Source organism: Lepisosteus platostomus, chromosome 19 (genome assembly GCF_059453375.1).
Source record: "Lepisosteus platostomus isolate fLepPlt1 chromosome 19, fLepPlt1.hap1, whole genome shotgun sequence".
Classification (NCBI taxonomy): domain Eukaryota; kingdom Metazoa; phylum Chordata; class Actinopteri; order Semionotiformes; family Lepisosteidae; genus Lepisosteus; species Lepisosteus platostomus.
This window is the reverse complement of record NC_142629.1, coordinates 17,530,274-17,552,107: the sequence shown is the minus strand read 5'-3', so window position 1 is coordinate 17,552,107 and position 21,834 is coordinate 17,530,274. Positions and strand designations below refer to the sequence as shown.

General features: G+C 46.1%; 2 protein-coding genes and 1 long non-coding RNA gene across 8 annotated transcripts in view; 1 reads left to right on the top strand and 2 right to left on the bottom strand.

Moving 5' to 3' along the window:
- Positions 1-21,834, bottom strand: part of LOC148645296 (uncharacterized) — a 123,846-nt gene that overhangs the window by 23,919 nt on the left and 78,093 nt on the right. The gene's annotated exons all lie outside the window — the stretch shown is intronic.
- Positions 1,866-3,363, top strand: LOC148645302 (uncharacterized). Its single transcript, XR_015928460.1, has 3 exons — positions 1,866-2,330; positions 2,486-2,536; positions 3,081-3,363. It is a non-coding gene; the product is annotated as an uncharacterized LOC148645302 (long non-coding RNA).
- gde1 (glycerophosphodiester phosphodiesterase 1) lies at positions 4,074-21,744 on the bottom strand. 6 transcript variants are annotated; one of them, XR_015928274.1, is made up of 10 exons: positions 21,145-21,744; positions 16,930-17,105; positions 15,381-15,486; positions 14,447-14,539; positions 13,635-13,846; positions 12,640-13,051; positions 5,421-5,580; positions 5,207-5,287; positions 4,963-5,015; positions 4,074-4,498 (listed from the first exon to the last, which is right to left on the bottom strand). XR_015928274.1 is itself a non-coding variant. In XM_088612392.1 (6 exons), the coding sequence occupies exons 1-6, from the start codon at positions 21,409-21,411 to the stop codon at positions 12,904-12,906; spliced, it is 1,002 nt and encodes a 333-aa protein (XP_088468518.1). In that variant the 5' UTR covers positions 21,412-21,680; the 3' UTR covers positions 7,068-12,903. The 6 variants fall into 6 exon arrangements, 1 of the variants encoding a protein (XP_088468518.1); XR_015928271.1 differs by having other exon boundaries at positions 5,425-5,580; XR_015928275.1 differs by having other exon boundaries at positions 5,445-5,580.

The window sequence follows — 21,834 nt, the reverse complement described above, 5'->3', positions numbered from 1 at the left end:
TGGCCTGCCCTTCTTAGACACAACCCATTATTAATTAATTAATTATTATTAATGAACTGCTCTTACTGCTTCTACCATTTTGAAAAATCCAGGGATGGGAAATGGACCATAAACATCTTCCTCCACAATGGTCACATATCTCCTCTCAGGAGGACCAGAAACTCTCATCAGATGTCTTGTTAGTGTAATCCCTGCCAGAAGACAATTTTCAATAAACGAACACAGGAGTGTGAAGTCATATAACCCTCATTTTTCATTTTTCATATAACCCTCTGAGATTCATTTGATTGTTTATGTTCTTTTTCAAATCTGCCCATTTGTCCCAACAGGTTGCTTTAGTTTCCCAAAGCTCGTTCCTTGTCATCCAGATCCATCTGGATACTGCACTTACTTGCTTACTGACCTTGGCCACTGACTTTTTCTCTGCTGCTTGTTTGACACCAAGCAGCCCCAGGTCTCTCCAAAGTGACTGTCCTGCAAATCCCCTACAGCTGGGAGACTCTATTCTCTCATCTGTTCCGCTGACACTCAAGGGGGAGGGACTGAGCTCATGTGCCTCCTCTATTCTCTTCCCCAGGGCCCTGTCAGTTCAGTGAGGGCTCCCTGCTTTGTGTCTCTAACCCAAAGGACGATGTCTAGCCTTAGCTAGATCTAAACATAGATCTGTGAGCTCCCCTTTATTTTGCTTTGCACTTATTATGATCTTAGAAATGATGCCAGCATGTTCCAGGAAGGCAGACACTTCTGAAACTCCACCCTTTTGAACAGATGTATCGATAAAATTGTTGTTCAACATGAACCTAGTCAGCCTACTTGCTAAAATTGCAAAACCAATTTGACTTTCCACATTGAGAACTGAAATGTTTTGGAGTTGCTTGAGATTTGTTGAGTTATGCTCTTTGGTAAGAAGCTCATGTGGTGTCATACTGCTTTGCAAGAAAGCAGAGTTCTCTAAAAAGGATTTCAGGTTACTATGCGACCAGAGCTCAAGAGCATAGGGAAGCTTAGGAGATTCAGCTGGAGGATGATTATAAGGTCAGGATAAAAACTTCCCTGGGAGAACTGAAGCCAGGCCATCAGCAGTGAGTCAGTAGCAGACAGGAGGAGATGTGAGGTCAGGTCTCCCGTTAACATGAAGGCTGAGGCAAGGCAGTGAGAGGCGCTGGATCGACCTCCTCTTTTGTAAACTGCAGCTTTCCTGATCTTTCCTCCATATAGTTTAGTGCTTAGGGTAAGGCTTAAAGCTTAGAATCGGGGTTGGGTTGGGAAATCTGAGTTTATTTGAATGTAAAATGTACTTCAGTATACATGTCGTTCACAAGTGTTGAAAACTATGCTAACTAGTTAAGAAGTTGCTATAGATAACCAGTTAAAAGATTAAGTTGCAGTGATTCAGTGTGAACTACTTTGACGTGATCCAAGGGAAACATGAAAGGATGTCAAGGGGAAGTACATTGAAATGTTCTTTACACAAAGAGTTGTGGGAGAATGGCACAGGTGATCCAGCCACTTTGTTTAATCCAACAGTCTGACTTCTTCTGAGCAATAGCTGTGTGAGATTATTAAATCAAACTGATACCAGTAACTAAAAGGACTACATTGATAGAATATTATTTGGACTTTCTCATGTTCTTTTAACTTCTTAAATGAGCACATCAGCTGAATGATTAATGAGTACAAAGGTGGTACATTGAGTGCATGATAAACGTTTACAGAATATAAATATGACTATGACTTCTTGGTGCAGACTTAAGATAGATCAGGTTATAGAACAGTATGCGTCCTGCAAAGAACTTTAGACCCCACAGCTCGCCTACATATTGCTCAATTCTTTCATTCATATTCCTGTGGCTCTCAAACACTAATAATGATTTAATGCATTAACTCGGATTACTCAGCTGGCCATGGGAAAAAAACGGATTTTGAAACTTGTAACTCATGGGGGCTTCTGTAAACATGCTCGATATCTTTAATAAGTTTTCACGTGGAGCCTAGAAAAAAACTGCCTGCACCGTCAGACTGTGGCCACGCCCACTCGAATGACATCTCTCGCAGGCCACGCCCCGCGCACCTGTGCGCCAGCTTCTGCTGGAGAGAGCGGAGCTGAGTGCGTTTGTTCCGCGTCTTTTATGGTTATTTTTTATTTTTCCTTTATTTTAATATAGATAAAATTTAACGTATGTAATTATGTAGTCTAAACCTCTCAGGAAAAATTGATACAAATCTCTTGCAACGAATACTTGTTAGTTTAGATGGTCTTTAAAATCTAAATTCTGTTATTGTGTGTCCTCAGGCAGGACATGTTTGGCTCAGCTGCTGCAATTATCCAAGTAAGTATAAATGTTTTACTCATTTCTTTACACGTATCTTTTTTAAATGTTTTCTGCGCTATCTAGCCTGGTGAAAACGCTATTTGCTACTAAGAAACCTTGGTTTAAATTATCTTTAAATAATCGTCTAAATACTTGTGGTCTTGTGTTTCCAGTTTGGTGTCTTCGGGCAGGACGGTCTTGGCTCAGATGGTGGGATTATCGATGTAAGTATAAACCTTTTTACTCGTTTACACGTATCATTTTGAACTACATTAGATAATGTATCTCCCGAAAATGCAGAAATGGTTTTGACCCGACAATATTGTAGGCCTGCTGTTTATAGAACTCGTTTTTTGCTAAACTACGACCAATTTCGGTTTTCTTTCTGCGTATAGTAGATTATTCAGAAACCGTTTTGGCTTCCAAATTGCACAACAATTAAAACAACGGAGCCTATAAAGATATGGATTAATTTTGTGTGTTAAATTAATTGTTGCAGAAAACAAATATGCTCATCAAAATGGAAAACGTTAAAGAGCACATTAGTAGTGGTAGTTCCTAATCGACACACTCTAGCTGTATTTTTTCAGTATTCACGCTTTAAATGTAACTGTTACACCAGGCTAATCGCTTTATTGCATCTGTAAATCTTTTTAAACTGTTTCATCTTTTGAACGTAAGAATCGATTCAGAATATCTATCTTTCTGGGATAATTTCGAGATCCTGTTTGTAACCGAAAATTAATTCTGATTTTTGTTGTTTTGCAGGAAATGCAACGAAGTTCCAGTCTTTTTTCCGGTCGCTGCCTCGACTGATAACTCGGAGAAACAGTAACGTGCTGTGTGTTTCTGTATCTTAACTTGTAGTTGTTTGCAAATGTTTTCTTACTCTGTTGACTTGTAACACTATTTAGCGTTAATGTAGCCGTGCTTTGACACTTTGTAATTGAAATGCATGTTTATTTCCACTTTGAAGCCTGTGCATCCGACGTATTGTAATGCTTTGTTTTGTATGCAATTTTCGCTCAATAAATTGTTGATTGAACCTTGATTTTGTTCTTTGATTTCTTGTGCAGAGTTCTGTACCCCCTTGGCCCTGAAAAACCCCGGTGTTGGTGAGTTTTTTGGCGGAGAGATTTTGCTTACAGTTGGTGGCCGCAAGGGGACCCCCTATCGCTTTTTGACTTAAAAAGGTCAAAGGCTACCCCCTTTTTAAGCGTGTCCAGATTTTCCCGCCAAAAAACTTAGTATCTGGGGTTTTTCTCGGGGTCTGGTAGCAATCAAGCCGAGCCTCGCCCACCCCCCCTCATTGGAGAGGGGTAGGCGGGGGCTGGCTGATTGACCGCAGCTCTAGCCAGGCCCACTCGCTCCCGGCAGGAGAGGATGGCAGGTTGGTGGTGGCTTTGGTCCCTGCAGGGAGGCAGGTCTCCTGGGGTGTGGACTTAGAAAGCTGTCAGTTGCAAGCTGTGACTGATAGGCTGAGTCCGCCCTGGGTGCCTCCTCTCTCTCGGGCCGAGGCCATCTCCAGCCTGCCTTCCCCTCCTGCTGGGAGTGAGGGGGCTTGGCTAGAGCTATCCTCCACTCTCCTCCCCCCAGGGCTAGACCCACGCTCCCTCCTAGGGACCCTATTCCCCCCCAGACTATCTAAAAAGGCGGGCGTCCTCGCACTTTTCCAGGTCAGTGCGATGGGGTGTCGCCTTGCGGTGCGTGGCGCACGCTGCAAGACAACACTTCACACCTTCGAAAATACAGGACAATGCAGACAATGAAACGAGAGTTTTTATTTCAGAATTCACAGCAAATACAATAGCAGCAGTCAACAGAAAACATGCAGCTCAAGAATAAAATACAGCACTGAATCGGGACATTACAGATCAAGCCACTGGTAACAAAAATCAAATGTAACAAAAAGCACACATTGTCGAGAATAAATTGCTGGAGATTGTCAGAGCGCAGAGAATCAGGAGCCACAGCACATACAATAGCAGCAGTCAACAGGAAACATGCAGGTTAACAATAACATAAATCGGTATACAAAGGGTACACTACAGATCAAGCCACCGATATCAAAATAAAATCCAAGGAAAAGCACACATTGTCGAGAAGAACCTGCCAACGCTCGTCGAGTTGCTGGAGTGGAGCTGGAAAGGAGATCGTCGGAGCGCAGAGAACCAGGAGCCGCAGAACTGAAGGCAAAAGAAAAAGGAGCAAGTTAACAGGATAGCGGACTTGCAGAATCGATTCACTTGAAGTTCTGAAGTCTATTAACTGTTTAAATAAAATGGCGAAATAAAAAATATAAGAACACTCAACCAATAAACCATCGAGAATCACCAATACATCTCAGTCCTACTACTCCAATATTTAGAAAATACATTCGGCCACACACCTACAGCGTGTATATAATTCGAATAAACTCTGCTTTAAAACCATCGATAAAATGTGTTGGTATTGTACATCTTTACCCAATGAATTCTAAAGATGAATAAAAGTAGCATAAAAAAGAACCAGCGCCTTAGAGTTTACTCCACAAAAGCACCATGAAACGAAAAGAAATTATCAAGTTGGTATAAAACTGTTCTTTTGTTAAAATGCTGGGAAATACGTGTTGTTTTATCGAGTGTTAGCGGAAGTTAGGAATAGAACTTACCTTGGAAAAAACACTTTTATAAGAGGTCCGTTCTTGAAATCCTTTTTAATCACCTGGAGAAATAAAGAAAAACGAATCAGTCAATTACAACATTTTATCATTTCTGAGCGGTAAGCGTTATTACAGCCCGAATCCGAAAAGGAGAGATTACACAGCTACTGACTTTAGGAAGTAAATGTTTGCAGATAAAATACAGTCTTTTTTCGTTAGAAGAAACAGACCTTATCTTACAAAACATACTTACATGAAAGGTAGTATAAGAACGCCGAATGCAGACTTTTAAAACTTCGAGAGCACGCTCAAACAGAACACTCATTTCGGCGTCCTAAAACACAAATTAAACAAAAACAAATTGAATTAACAAAAGTTGCAACAACAATACATTTTGTCTAGCTTTCCTCAAAGTGAAATTTGATTTTTTGCATTTAAAATAAGAAAATTAGAAATAAAACGCAAACGCACCTCACGCCGCAGAAACTCACCCCGCCGCCATCTTGCCGGGCGCACCTGTGGAACAGGTTGACGGGGCGTGTCCGCTGAGGAAGGTCACTCTGGGGGCGGGCTCGGCTCCTGAATGACAGCTGTGCGTTTGGTTACAAGGGCTCAACACTCACGGTACTGAAGATAAATAGAAACCTGAACTCACCAAATCATACATAAAGTATGTAACGGCTGAAGATTTTCAGACAACCTTATACAGTGACATTCTCCTACAAAACTGTTCGCCCGACCCGTTTAGCTTGCGGCCAGCTGGTCGAATCAAGAGAAATGTGCTGGAGAGAGACCCCTGTCGCTCCTAGTTAGGACTGCACCTCTCTTTCACTGCCAGTGCCACACCTGTCCTGCAGGTGTCTCAGTGGTATAAGGGGCTGCTTTTTAGAATTGAATTCCGATCTATGCATTTATAAAGGTCTTAAACCCCCCATTTTCCCTGTTTTGGAAGGCCCCGAAAATGGAGCCCCCCAAAACGGCCGGCGTGGTAGAGAACAGCCACTTCGACAAACTCACCCCGACAGCATGAGAGCTTCACCGAGTTTTTTCACGGGGCTTAGGTCTCAGACTGCCGGGGAGGCTCGGGGCTCGACTTCAACTCACAAGACTCTCCGGGAGTCGATCTGCTCTCTGAACTTTAGACGTGTCCGATGGTTCAGCCCGCGGAGCCACCAGGCCGGCCATGCAGAATACCGGCCATGTACATCTCTTATTCAGACTAAAGCCAAGTCACAGCCCCGAGACGAGGCGGTTTCCACTGTTTGCCCGCTAATCAAACGTTAAATTAAGGCTACTGATACGCCCTTGTAATGCGCTTTTCTAGCCTTTTTTGTGATTGTTCATCTTTTCGATTGACAGTAAAAAATAAAGCATCAAAATATGCAGTAGACTTGGGGGAGTCTGTGTCTGCTTTGCAACCCAGCTGATGTCTGAACAGAGTATCTCTTTAGTTCCTCTATACCAGTAGGTGTCAATTTCCACGGGAGTTCGACAAGGTTCCACATAGAAGATTAAATATTTAATAATGAAAAGCGATGCATGTAAATGGAATGTCAACCGGTGTATGCACAGAAAACAAAGTGATCGGGATTAATAACTAGTTTTGCAATCAATGGAGCATCACTTCGCTCCTTATTATTAGTATTAGAAAAGCTTTTATTTAATATACTGTAAAAGTCAAAATGTAGTCAAATGAACAGAGGGGGAAGGCGACAATGTCTTTGAGTATCAGTCGGCTGGCAAAGAACTAGTGGAAGGTATTTAGGAGTTGTATATTTTATATTTCTAAGAGAGAGATGCAAATTCATTTTGATTAATTTAAAAAGTAATTAAAATTCAATATCGTGTTATACTGTACACCGGTACACAGGTTATACAGTGAAAAGGTTTGGGTAACCACTGTAAATAAGTGATGTACAGTACAGAAATCATAGGTGAGATTGAGCGCAAACAGTACAATTCTTACTTCTTGACCCAAACTTAAAAGGCATTCCATTCTCAAACTGTTTCTGGAGCAACATTGACACTAATTTCTAACCTTATCCTCTTCCTGACCTGAATCCCTGGGGATGAATAAAGTATGTTGAATTAAACCGAATTGAAAACACAACTCCTTTTTTTAATGTTGTTATTTTTCATTTTAATGTTCAAATAAAATTTCAAGAAGGTTACTATATCAATACTTCAATACAAAGACATGGATAATGTGATCTATGTTCAATCATTTTATGTGAAAATAACATTTTCAAACACTCGCGAGGTCTGCATGTGTGAGACGATAAGAGTTTCCAAAGTTGTTTTGGAGATGTGTTATTAACTTCCCAAGTCAACTCAGTACATAGTGCCCCCTTACAAAACAATTTCCAGGTTATTTTACACGTCTCCGAATCTGCTTTGCATAAAATAGTATAGCAATGGTCTTGGACTACAAGAAGTTGCTAATTCTATTTTCGAAAGACGAGACGAATCTTTAAACGTCCATTGACATACTTTAAAACGGACACAATGAAAAACGAATTACTTCTGGTCTAAAAAAAAACTTGACACAGCAACGAAGTATTCAAACGTGCTAATTAAAGCCTTTTTTTAAGTCGTTTGCTAATATTCGCTTTTTGAGGCTAAACCCGCAACTCGTGATTACGGTATGATGACGGAACCAAACTCGAGTTTCCCGTTCACACCAACCACTCATGCTGAATGCAAAATCAACCACTCCCCGACAAACAGAGAAACAAAATTGTAGACATACAGTACTTATCCTTGCACCAGCAAGTGCTTGAACTTTCCATACAGCGTTACTAGCGGTGACTACCCGAAAAAGAAAGGCGCTATACAGTATCTCGGGAACGAAAGCAGCTGTGAAGCTACTTTCAACACAGACTGCACAAACGCAGCCCTAATGAATGCGTTTGATCGTCTGTGTGGGGGAAGCAACTTCACAGAGCTAAAGAAAGATCTATTTTTTGCGAGAATCAGCCTGAAACTCACTTTACAACCAATTTTTCACCTCAGCTTAAGTCTTTCAACGACGTTTAATGTTTAGAACCATAACATCCCTCGCCCCCCACCTTCTTATCTCACGACGAAACCTTTTTCAACTCGTTTTTGAAATTTGTGTATTCTGCTTCTTAATTATCTTTGTATTTTGTATCCAATGTGCAATTAGCTTAAAGTAAATGAATTGGTTTTGGAATAGAAACAGTGTCACAACAGTGATGAGGACACGCACTCGAAAAATCGTCTATCAGGAGGCGCAGTCGAGATAAGAATGTGTTTTTTTTTCCACCCTGACGCAGAGACCCCCATCCTTCCAAACTATATCATGATGGTAGCAGCTTCATGCAATATAAAGTTCCAAATAAACCAACCGCAGCCTCCTTATTATTTTTCAGTTACAGCCATGAGTTAAAAACTAGTCTGATGGTATTTACAGATATAAAATGTTCTTTCGATGAATGGACTTTAGTCTACTACCATTTCCAATAACTTAGCAAGAATAAACCAATTAAGTATTGGGCCTAGCGTTACATGCACCAAATCAACAAGAACTTGCGACTATACATTTCCTCTCCATTTATTTTTTTTTTGCGGTGCAAAGATCCTCAGGTTTGATTGGCAAACAACGTCCAGTTCCATTTCGCGGTGATCTCTGAACCCCGCCCTGAAAGAACCATGTTTACCAGGACAGACAGAAACACTGGCAAGTAACCAAAGTTACTTAGATTCCCTCTCATCTCCACTTGCTCTTTGCTTTGAGTGATAGCTGAGAATAATAAGTGAACAGAAAAGAGTGCATTGGTTCTTGTTATTTTTTCCAGAATCCAAAGCAGTAATTTACGTTACATCTATCAATATAGTGTCTTGATCTAGAATATTTTCTAGGGCTTAAGGCTGTTTTAATGATATATTCTCAATGAAATACTGTTTGAGACAAGGAGTTGAAAGAAAATCAGAACTGCCACACTGACTGCGCCTTGGATGGACTGGCGAAAAATAATGTAATCGTCTGTTGTCCTGTCCTGTCACAGATTTGAACGCATTCGGTGGATTCCAGTGCTGGATTAACCTCTGCTTCTTCCTCTCGCAGGCCAGATGCAAACACAGATCTCCCCTGTAAACCCCAGTATTCAGAACATTTACTGTCCTCCTCTGAGATTTAAGGGAGTCCAGGTGAGATATTTTGGGTTATAAGCTTTCCCCCCTGAATTCATTATGGCAAAAGTCTCCAAACCTCGTCCTGGAGAGACACGCATACCTGCCACCACAATTCCAGCCTTAATTGAATTTGCAAGTCGCTTCTGTTCGTTTTTCCTGTGAAACGCGCCCGTTAAAGGGCCATTTCCAACATGTTCAAGAGTGGAAGGAGATGCAACTGTTTCTATTACGAAGTCAGTTAGAGGTTCAGTTGTGTAAGTCAGGGCTGGGCTGGAACAAAGCCCAGCAGAAGCATGAGCCTCCAGCCCCCCGACCGACAGGATGTGAAAGACACCAGCTCTATTCTGAGAGGGTGTTCTCCTTTCTCAGGGTACGGGCACCACAGGGTGACATAATATGGAGAGCACAAGTGATGGGAGGGAATATGAACACCAGTGTGATAAGAGAGACTGAAACAGTTCTCCGTTTAAGCACCCAGAATGTTTCTAGTGTGCCAGAGTAACAAAAGTACCCTTGAAAAGAAGGGGCGTGTGAGACTGGCTACTGTTCTTATCAATGCCAGGAGAGGAAATCGAGCGATTTTGCCTTAACCCACACATCTTACCACAGCACACGACTCAATGGGTGGGCTGCGGCTCAGCACAAGCTAAACACAAGCCTGCAGTCTGTGAGAATGCTGACGAACACGAGAGTCAAAACTGTCTTTTGGGACATCAGATGCAAATGGGAAATATCTCGGGCTGATCTCACTCTGTTGATCTCTTCCGGGGAATCCGGTTTTGTCCGAAAGACCCTCTTGGCAACACTGCAGAAGTTGTTTTGACCTGCTTAACAAACGGGGTAAAACAGTTGATTTAAATACATGCTCATTATGAATGAAAATCGAGACTTGGGATGCACAATTCCTATTGTCCTTCTATGTATCCTGATTTATACTGATTAATGCATCCTTGATTATACTTCTGTAAATTGGTGAAAACTGAAAATAAAGAAAGCTTAGGTCAGCAGTTTCAATATTTCTCACATACTCCATACATTTGAGCCTTAAGAGGTCAGTCATTCATCACTGAGTCAACCTAATCTAATTACCATTAATAAGAAAAAAAATTAACTTAATAAATTGCTCTCAATATTTATATCTGAAGATCATTACAGATCGTAGATGAAATGGGCTTTGCAGCTCTTGGGTTCAATTGCAGGTGGGGACACCTTCTGTCTGTTCTCAGTGTGTTCATATAGCTTACGGCACAGATGTCACTAGAAAAGTCTTCTTCTGAAACTGAGCTTTTAAGACATAACACTTGCCACAGATGGATGTTTTCTGCAACTCTTTTTTTCTTGAATGTTATATAAAAACCTGTACATTTCATAAGCAAGAATAAGATGCAGTGAAAAAAAGTCTGGGCTTGAGGACTATAGAGTACAAATCTGTCATGTTTTAATCAATGGTTATGACACGAATTAATGGCACTCAACACTTGGAACAAATGTATATTTTTGTGATTCATTTATTAGGTTATTGCTGGTGTGTAGTAATCTAGATTCTGCCTTAGTCAGTACTGCTGATGAAGTTGTTCCCGTGTTAGAAACCACAAGATTTGTTTTTAAAATAAGGTGAAAAGTCCCTCGTCCAACGTCACACATAGCTCAAACAGATGTCTGTCTGAACACCAGTACAGTACAGTTCCCCAATTGTAAACAGGCAGGTGGTCGCTAAGGCCACCTTAACAAGGTTTGTTTCTCAACTATTTTCGAGTTATGCTCCTCGGGCCCAGAATACTCTTTCTAATAAACCCAGACATTAACCCTAGATTTCATCCTTCATTCACAAAATGAGAGGTATCTCTACTCATGGCAGCTGCTTTTTGCTAGGGACCATTCTGTCTGCATGACTGATGTAGAAATGAAATCGAGCCATCTCAGATTTTCTTTCTGAATAAAATCAAACGGCAGAACTCGTTCCTATTAGTAACAGATTAACACATCTCTGGGAGCTCCAGTTTCCTCCCACAGTCCACAGACAAACTGGCAGGTTCACTGGCTTCTGTACAAATGGCCCTGGTGTGTGTGTGTGCCTGTCTGTGTCTGTGCCCTGTGATGGACTTGCCAGAATAGGCTCTGGCTCTCCTGCGTCTCTGTATTGGATCAAGTGGTTAGAAGGCGGATGGATTAGATTTGAATCGAAGAACAGCCTTCCTTATTTGACCAAATTGGGTCTCGCAATAAAATCAGTAATTTTACTCTGTTTTCTATATTTTAAAGCATCATGAGGTCATCGAACCCCAGGCAATACTCTAGCTAATCTCCTGGTAAGGAAAGTGTGTCACCCAACAAGTCCTGAAGCATCTGTGGGGATTAGTACACTGAACAACATAAAATTCCTGAAGATTGCATCACGGAAATGGAGAACAGACCTTTTTAGTCTACAATTTCAATGTACATAATGGGAGTGAAACTACAGTATAAGCTTGACCGGAACACTTAATGCCTGAAAAACTACATTTTTCCTCAGAAAGCCATCAACAGCTGGTGTGAGACAACAGCTTTTAATGCCAGGGTCACTGCTTTGCTTACATGTTGAAATGCACATTTACCACATTTATGGTCATCCTCGCCGAGATTCAACTACGCTGGCAACCTAAGAAGTTGTGACAAGTATTTCCACCTAATTAAATACAAAAGAGACATATTTAAGTTGCAGTGTAGTCTTGGAGATCACGGTCCTGCTAGCAACGTGTTGAGGATGTCTGTCTTTTGAAGGGACACACGGGAACCTTCCTCATTCTCTTGGGCCATGACCTGAAGAAGCCATGGCCAGTCAGCTCATTCAGGGGATTATTGGCGCAGGTTCTCGGGGGGCATTTAAGAGCTCCGGTGAAGACTGTGCTGCCCCTGAACGTCGTAGACAGAAGTAACTTTGTTTTGTTAAGTTCGCTGTAGAAACGTTTTGAAAATACAGCTGCGAGCTGGATATGCGTGCCAGCAGGGGTCGCGTCTTCGGACAAACCTCCTCGAACACAAACACAAAACGCGTTCGACAGCGAATAACCCCCTCTCCCACGTTTCCTCACTGGTCACCCTCCCTCTGCAGCCACACATTTACAGCACCAGGGCAGTAGCTCAGAGTGAATGAAACTCTCAGAGCCCCCGGCTCGCACATACAGCGCCGAGAAGGGAGTGGGCGGACCTCGCAGATCTTTTCAAACACACCGCGTGTCTTTCTTCCGAAGGAGGGGGCCAGGGCAGGATGTCAAAAGAGTTTTTCAACGACCACCACCGGCCGCGTGGGAGGGCTTGCGTCCTGTGTGTGGGACGTCACCGCGGAAACCGGAGATGCTGGGGGCTGCGCTCAGGGGGCCGATTTCATAAACCCCAGAGCCATGACCCCACACCCCCAAAAAAACACCTACTGGACTGGGCAGCCGCAAACGCCTGGGACTCGGCTGGGAAGTGTTTTGTTCTCTTCCTCTGCCTGTCCAAATCAGGGTCAATTTTTGCTTCCTAACCCTCATAAAGCCCCGTCCCCAGTACCTTAGTGCACGGTCACTGATTCTGCCTGTGCTTGACGGGGGGACGTCTCGGGGTCCTTGGTCATGAAGAAAGGTTATATACAAGACATAGGAGGCCATGTGGCCACGGGGCATCTTGGGAAGGTTGGGACCAGGGGTCTCGCTCACTCTCGGTCCTTCGATGAGCAGGCTGGGGGGAGAGGTAAGGCCGCGTGCCTCGGTGATGGAGGTCAAGTCCAATGGTAGCGGTCCGCCAGCCGCCGGCTCAGGGCTGCCGCTGTAGTGCTCAGTAGTGGGGCTCGCAGTCCTCCACCAGGCTGTCTGTGATGTAGCCGATCCCCAGCAGCTCCTGGTAATACTGCTTCTCGGCCGAGGTGTTGATGGTCCAGCCCACCACCTCGACGCCCCGCTCGGCCCAGTACTGCACGTAGTCCCTGCCGGGGAAGAGGGCGACGCGCCCGGGGTTAGACACCATCGTTTCCTGTGTGCTTCCCCTGGCCAGTACTCAAACCTCCCTCACCAGCTTGGCGCTGAGCCCTACGTATGAGCAGAGAACGACAAGCGCAGCACAGCTGCAACTCCGATCGGAGCCCCACATATTATCATTCTGAATCTTACTGTGTTCCAGCTTACTAGGGGTACGACTGAGTGCACACTCCACTTCACTGCCACAGAACGTAGGAATGGTCTCTGAAACACTGCCCACTCAACAGAACACGGGATTTAATGTCTCCGTGAACTGTGATACTCTGGACCCCCCACATCTTGACAAATACATCCGTTATTCCCCAAAGTGGCTTTTACAGAACAGATTCCAGTCACAGATACTCTAAAGGAACAGGAGTCTCTGCGCTACAGTGGCAGGTCGGCTGCTCAGCTCTGCAGGTAAAGGGGTCAAAGAGGTCAGCGAAACAGGCTAACGGCTGGCGTGACGCCCTTCGCCCACGGCCTGCGAGTCTTTCTTCCGTGGACCGGGGGGAGTGCAGAGCAGGCCTGTACCCCGGCCCCCGTACTCACGGCGAGATGAAGTTCTTCTGCATGAGGAAGGCCGACACCCCGCACAGGTGCCACAGCAGCTGGTGGTGGCTCCAGTCCAGCAGCACGTCCAGCAGCTGGAACCAGTGGTGCTTCCAGGGGGAGGAGAAGCGCGGCGCGCCGTCGCCCCAGCGGCTGAGACTCCAGGGCCGGTGGGTCAGGGCGGTCAGCACCTCGGGGTCGGCCTGCCGCATCTGCAACAGCCCAGCAGCCCGCGGTAAGGAACCGCGGGAGAGAGAGAGCACAGCCTTCCCCCCTAAACGGGTCCTGAACCCAGTGTCTGTGCCACTTCCTGTGCTCCTGGAGGTGACTGAACAGGCCGCCGTGTTCGATTATGAGCAGTTGCCACAGGGCACATCACTGGCCTGCGGTCACCTGCACATGAAAGCTCCGACACACACAGCATGGATGTGTACGGTAGTGGAGGATCGGAGAATTAACTTTGCAAAAATCGTAGGGTGCTTCTCTGAGGTTCATGCAATAAGTAAGAAACCTTTCTTTCACGTGGAGACGAAACAAACCCTGCCAGAAAACTTCATGTCAATGTCTTGGGGGGCCACATTTGTGGGTAATGAGCTAGAAACTAAGAATATGAAAAAGACGGGCGTAACTGAGACCCAGCGATTACACGTTTCTTGGGCCCAATCTGTTTTCTGAGTGAAGGCCTGTACTACCCGCTAGCCCACTGGAAAACCTACAGCCAAGACTCCAGGTGGAATATTCCTTTACTGAGCTTTATGAAAACAGGTAAGCAATGCATTACAGTACAAATAAATGACCATGTCAATCTGTACCTTGTAGATGACCTTTGGCTCAAAGGAACAGACAATGCTGGTGTTGTAGAGCACAGGATATTCTTTGTAGATTTCCTTCAGTGCTGCAGCAGCCTGAAATTGCAGGGCAAGGTTAAAATGTCACTAAAGTTAACCAGAAGTGCTTAGCCTGTCCTTCCTTTAATCTCCTAAATCCAGTGATTGTGTGTTCCCTGCAGATTGCTCAGCCAGGAAGTCTTCAGTATCTGCCCCTGAAATCTGAGCCTCTACTAAGATACAACAGGATTTCTAAATCAGGCTTTCCACCTACTAGTTCAAGTAGGGAGCTGCGTCAGCATGCGTAGGCTGCAAAGGAGCAAGTAAAGGTTCATTCCTGCTGAAAAGAGAAGAAAAAAACCCAACAACGTCACCTGAAGAAGGCTCCATTAGCCAACATTTTGTGTTTCTTTTCTTCTTTATTCAGCATGGAATAAACTTTTACTTGTGCCTTTTCACCTACTAATTCTGGCATTGGGGGTATACTGTAATTTAGGCATCAGCTAACGTTTAGAGTACTATTTTTGAAATGATTAGGTAAAACCTGCGTTTTCACCCTGCAGTGCGATTGAGCTGCAGAGGTCCGAGAAGAATCCCAGATTAATTTCACAGAGGGCCTGCTCACTAAAGCAGACCAAATAAGCTCAGTGCTTTTTCTCTCCCTGGAAGTCAGGGTGCCAGTTCTGGTACTGTACGTGCCACCCATGAGGTCCGATTGAGCTCCGGTGGCACCAGAACGCACTGTGCTCTTGGCGCAGTTCACCAGCCCCGATTGCAGGTTAAGCGTGGGGTGGCTCAGTTAACCTGTGGCTTGGAGAACACCACCCAGCCTGTGCAGAAGAGCGACTTCAAGCCCTGGCTAACAGGAAAACCTTTATCCTTCGATAGCTTGTCTCTTGCCCGTGAGCTGCTGCCACACCTGGTCTGCATGGCCCTTGACGTCGAAGTAGATGGTGAGCTCGTTCTTGGTGCACTCCTCCACCGCCTCCTTCAGCGTGGGCACCCTCTCGCCCCGGAACCTGTCCCTGTAACCAGGCACACGCCAGCTGCCGTCACACTTCACCATAACCGCTGCATCTCCAGGACTGGTTCAAACCCGGCGGGTGACGCGGACGTTGCCGACAAGCACAGAGTAGTACACGCAGGTAGCAAAAGCAAACTACAGATACAAACTGGGACACGCTGAGCTTGAAGAGGCTACTTATGATAAACATTTACATCTTCTAGACACTGCGGGGAGGCACTTAAATTGACAAACGTTGCCAGGATCTGTAGTTATTCTGTCAAAACTGTAGTGTAATTTGAATCCAAGGGTGTCATGTCAGGCCAGCACAGTGGATCTGTGGTAAGCATTGCTCAGGGGCCCAGGGTTCGATTTCTGGGGTGCTGTCTTTGTGGAGTTTGTACAGTATGCTCCCCCCCATGTTTGCTTGGGTTTCCTCCGGTTTTTTCCCCACAGTCCAAAGACTTCCTGGTAGGTTAACTGGCTGCTGAGCACTTGCAGACAAACACACCAGGGCCAATTTTCCCGGCAAGCAACTAACCTGCCAGTATGTCTTCGGACTGCGGGAACACACCCAGTTGAACCCAGGGAGAATACATTCTCCCCACAGATGGCACCCAGGTCCAGAACTGAACCCAGGGGCTCAGCGATGTTAACCACTGTGCCACTGAGCTGCCCTATTGAACAACAGTACATTCAATTTACCAATCATCATTTTTTATATTATGGTCTATCTGTGAAACCCAGGTGAGGAACAAATCAATCGGAAGTACTGCAAGTTGGCTGTCTGAATGCGATACTGGCCTGGTGGAAACACTGTCTTTCCTTCTAGTGTCGTGACAGAGTGGTCTGGGCCACATATAGTGACTGTTACAGTGCAACTGCCATGCGATTTGTGTATTTCGAGGTTAGAAAGAATGAGCAAACTGTACTGTAAACGGTACACAGCGACGTGTAAAACATCACAATTGACTTTACAAAATAGTCTGGTGAAATGTTGCAGCCCTATGACACTGTAAACCAGCAGGCATGTGAAGACATCTCTTTTAATCCCAATAGAAATATTGCTCTCGACTTCCAGACAGTTTTGCAGACAAATAGTTCTTAACTTGTTCACTCTGCATGCGGATCACGTGGGAACTTTCCTGCGGTGAACTGTCTGCTGCACAACCTGTGCTTATTCACTCGCACAGCACAACACATCAGTCATCACAGGGACTAGTGAGCAGGAAGGGCCGCGTCACGTCACAGTGCTCGTGAGCTCTCGCTCCCGCCCAGGGCAAGACCGGCGGTTTGCCACAGCATGGCGACTTACAGTCCCTCCACGCAGTTCACGGTTTTGCGCTTGGTCCGAAATTTGCTAAACATTTTCTACGCCGTCCGCGAGTCCATCTGGTTTCCGAGACGGAACGGCAGGACCGCGGTTCCGCTTTGACCGCGGCTGTTCCCGGCGCGCTCGGCCTACCTGAGCCGGTGCTTGGCGGCGGCGTCCAGCCTGCGCACGTCGGCGTAGCGCAGCCGGCTGAGCGGCCCGCTGCCGTTCGTGGTGCGGTCCACCGTCTCGTCGTGCATCAGGATGGGGACGCCGTCGGCCGTGAACTCCAGGTCCAGCTCCACGCCGGTGGCGCCGTTCTCGCGAGCCTGGAGCGGGAGAGAGAGGGAGACGCGGGTCGCGGCCTCTGACAGATACCGCGAGAGAAATGACACTGAGCCCGTCCCCAGGTCTTCACCCTGTTAAACTCACACCTTCTAGACTCAGACACGAACAAGGTGATTTGTGTGCCGCCGGTCGGGCCGGAAGAGAAACTCTGCCATGTTGTTTCTATAGACTGATGGAAAAAAGCAACGCGGCATTTTCTGGAATGAGAACACTATAGTTTTAGCTTATGTACTTCCACAAAAAGTTGTCATTTTGTTTTAAGCCCCCTGACCAGCAGTACAGCTTGTGCAGTGAGGCACTGCAACTTGCCAATCACACGAAAGCTCGTTCGGTGCACTTTTACCCAACGAGGTCCAGGTGGAACAATGTCTGATCAGGTCACCTTTAAAAAGGCCTTAATTCAGAGCTCAGGTCACTGCAAGAAAAAAGCCACAGTTTTCTGTGCATCCCATAATGTCTTGAATGTCACTAGAAGCAAGGGAGAGGGCCATTGGCATTCTGCAGGCTGGTATGTCATGTGCCAGCGTTGCCAGACACTATGGAGTGAGCCGCTCCACTGTGTCCCGACTGCAGAGGAGGTTTCAGCAGACCGGCAGGACAGATGACCGTCCAAGATCCGGTCGCCCTTGAGTGACCACACCAGAGCAGGACCGACACATCAGACTGGTCCACCTGAGAGATCGTTTCAGATCTGCCACGCGTACTGCTGCTGAAGCTGCCGGCAGACAATGCCTGCATCAGTGACAGAGAGGCTCCATGCTGCTGGCCTTAGAGCAGGGCGACCTGTCAGGGGCCCTCTGCTCACACCTCCTAGACGTCACACCCGACTGGCTTGGGCCAGACAGGGGCTGCGATGGACTCGTCAGCAGTGGCATCAGGTCCTCTTCACAGATGAGTCACTCTTCAGCCTGTCCCACACAGACAGGAGGGCCAGAGTGTGGAGTAGGAGGTGTTGCGTTTCTTTTTTCCATCAGTATATATACAAAGTTGTTCAGACTTGCAAAACTTTACAATCTTTAAGTGTTTTTAAACATGAATGTTAGATTTAAAAGGAGTTTCATGTTATGTTTGCTTGGCTAGAAGTAATTTGGAAACAGAACCTTGGTGTATAACTAATCTGTTGGTAAACCTGGCTAGATATCACATTCACAAAGCACTGATTAACCTACAGGTCTGTCTTTGGCCTGTGGGAGGAAACTGGAGCAGCAAGAGGAAACCCATGTAAACACAGGGAGAACATACAGTACACACTCCAAAGTCCATGCAGATCAAATCCAGGGCCCCATTCTGCTCAAATACTGACAAAATATAAATTAACTCAATTGCCTAGCCAAAAATAAGTAGCTTGAAATACTAATAATTCAATTAAAGAGAGAACTACACGAGCCAGCTTTTTAAAATTACAAGCACCTACTCTAACAGTGAACTTGGTGTGACCACATTATTTCTGTATTATTTATGTCATGGCCTTTGTGTGCTCATCTTTTGTTTTCTCCGATTTTGCTTTAAATGTTACAGATTCACACCTAATCGAGAGGAGGCGTGGTCTGTGTGTTCCATTAGAATGGGAGAGGCTGACCTTCACTATATAAGATCCGCCAAAGCGCATGAAACAGCTTTGTGCTCTCACACAGGCTGTTTCCTATGGTTTGGCTGCCTTGTCTTGGTCATGGACTGTTTTTTATATGTTCATTGTGCTTTTTGGGTTTGTTTTTTGTTTTGTATGGAAGTTAGCTTGTTTTATGTGAATAGGGGAGTGTGAGTAGTCAGAGGGTCTGAGGAAAACTTGTTTTGGATAAGTTTTTTTTGGGGTGGGGGGTCCTAAGTTCAGTGTGTTGGAGTATATTTGGATAGCGTAGTATCCTGTTTGGAGAAAAATGAAGAAAAGGGCCTGTTTCGTTTGTAAAGCTATTTTATGTTGAGGCTTTAGTTATGTATGATCTTGTAACAAACCCGGGGCTTAGGCCATAACATGCGGGAGTTCGTCCGGGTTACCGAAGTTAGTTTGCTGTGCCGGTATTTTGGAATGCCGTATATTTCCAATCAGGCGTAACCTGTACTGCCCGGAAGGCTGAACTTAAAGCTCAAATAGTTACTGTATTTCTCTGGTTAAACGTAAGTTACTTGTTTTTGATCCATCATCGCCTGTTAAATTGTCTAGCGACGGTTTTCGAATGAAACAACTGGAGGTCGAGTTAATAATGAAGGCGCTAGATGGAAACGAAACGGTTGGAGAAAATCGCTACGATTGGAAGAGGTAGCGCTGGAAGCGAGCAAAATGTGAGCTACTCCGTCTGGTGGGTTTGGTGTAGGCCGGGATATTCGTCTGGTTTCACCGAGAGGTGGATCAATATTTTGCTTACTTGAAGCGTGTAGCTACTTCGCATGAATGGGCAAAGCTTGGTCTTTACTCCCAGAGTGTGCTTGGTAGAATCAGAGACGCTTATTCCTCTTTAACTATGGATCACAGTCCTGGCATGTGAAGTGGTTATAAAATACCATTGAGCGGACATATAAGCTGGTTCCTCAAGCTTATCGGGCAGCGTTTTCGGCGATGCAAGAGGGGAGACGGCAAGATGAATGTAGAAGTTGCACAAGAAACTGTTCGGTAAGTGGTGTGCTTTGTTGCAGGTAAAAGCTGTTGATACCGCTTGTGCAGTTTAAGAACTGCGTACCTCGGGAGACTGGCACGTATTTAAACGAGGGAAAAGGAGCTGCGGGTTTCAAAAGTTGCTGTTTTGGCCAACGAGTTATTTTCGACTCGTAGAAACGCATGTATTTAAGGTGAGGCTCCTGCGAAGCTCAGGTTTGCATGGTGCAGCGGAGGTACAACCGACTGGTTCTGCAGTTGCTGTAGAACATCCTGTTCGTTAGTCTAATGAGCATCAGAGGAAACTTCCTTGCAATTATTCGGTTATTAGAGAAACGCTTTCTTTTTTTTTTGCTTCATTATTTTGAGGTTTAGGTTTCTGGACCTTCACCTTGGATATCTGCCGCTGAACATAACCCACTAGTAGCGTCTCCACCGAAACAGGAAGAAATTGAAATCGGAGACTAACGCGAAGGAGTTTTACAAGCGTCTTGTCTTGATATCCGACATGTCCGAGGAGGAGACGATGTTGGGGCAGGTGCTTTGTCTCGAGTGTAAGTGTGTTTTTATTATTTTAAAAAGTTCACAGATTTAGGTAAATATAACTTGGAGGGTACTTTTTATGTTTTGAAAGTGTGGGAATGTCCTTTACGTGCTCATTTTCCTCTGCTTTTTGTACAGGTGGAGGGGAGGTCTGTCGGGTCTCCTCAGTCTCGCACAGGGCTTGACTGCTTGTGCTCACTACCGGACGGGCTCGCAAAGGCCTGCGTTTTGTATGTTAAACTGTTTCATGTTTTTATTCCAACAAACTGGTCTTGGGCCGTAACAAGTCTAGTTGCTCCAAAGCAGTTCCCCCCCCACAGAGATCAAGCTTAAACCACTTCTCCACACTAAGGTTTTAATCCCGTGGGTCATTGCGGCCCTATTTAGTCCCCTTTTCACTCAAAGTGCTTAAGTGAAGTGCCCAGGTAGTGGGGAAACGACCCTTGTTTGTCATTTAATGCATCAGACAATTTAAACTAGGCCATTCCTAGGCAGGATGCCGCCGCCTTGCGGCCGCAGGTGGGGATGCACTATGCTCTTTCACGCTCTCCTCGTACAGCACAGTCTGCTTGGGTTTCCAATCCGAGCTCTTTCGTATCTGGATCTAACACTACTGTTACTAACGGCACGCATGAGGTTCCTCTAGTGAATGATGTGAAGTGTTGTGTAAGTCCGGTCTGCTGTCCCCCCTCATTAAAGATCTGGAAATTTCGCATCTGTTTCCCTTTCCTTGGGGCGAGCATGCGTCGTGTCAGGCGGTGGACGCGTTCAAAACACCCGGTCCACACACAAATTAAAACCCTCCGTTTTGTTCCGCGGTCGAGAGAAGGGGTGGGGGAAGACAGAGTGGGCGCCGGGGTTTGTCCATGCTGAAAGCGGGGACTCACCTTCCGGATAGCGGCCAGGGTGTTCTCCGGAGCGTCATGGCCCCCGCCGCGGTGCGCCACCACGGCCACGCCGCCGCCGGCCGCCCGTCGGTCGGGGCGCAGCACCCTCTGGGCCCGGCTCGCCGGCACCGGCGGGTACCGGAACAGGACCAGGAAGAGGTAGAGAGCCGCCGTCCCGCCGGTGGAGCACAGCGGGCTCCGGGTGCCCAGCAGCAGCACGAAGAAAACGACGGAGAAGAAGGCTAGCCCATCTCCTAGCTGCAGCATTGTGGCGGACCCGTGTGTGTGTGACGATCCGGCTACCGCCGAGGCACGGCTCCGTGTGCCGGCGCTGTCAGCTGGGGGTGGCGGTCGGGACCCGGCGCTAACAGCGCTCTTGTGCCTGGCCGTCCAGCCCAGCGCGCAAGCGTCCTCTCCGCCCGGGGGAGTGGGCAGGGCCGGGCCCGCAGGACCCGACCAATAACAGCGCAAGGCGCACTTACCCCCGGCGGGGCTGGGAGACCCGGCCGGCGGGGGGCCTCGCCCGCGCAGGGGGGTAGGGTGCTCGGCCGCCTTGACCCTTGACTGTATTGCAAGCCAGTCGTTTTGTCTAGGTGAGAATGAATATTAATTTAGATGCTGGAGGGGATTTGTTAGATTCACCTACTCCCCCCTTCCCAGTACCATTGTCACTGGCGCTAGCTGCAGAAA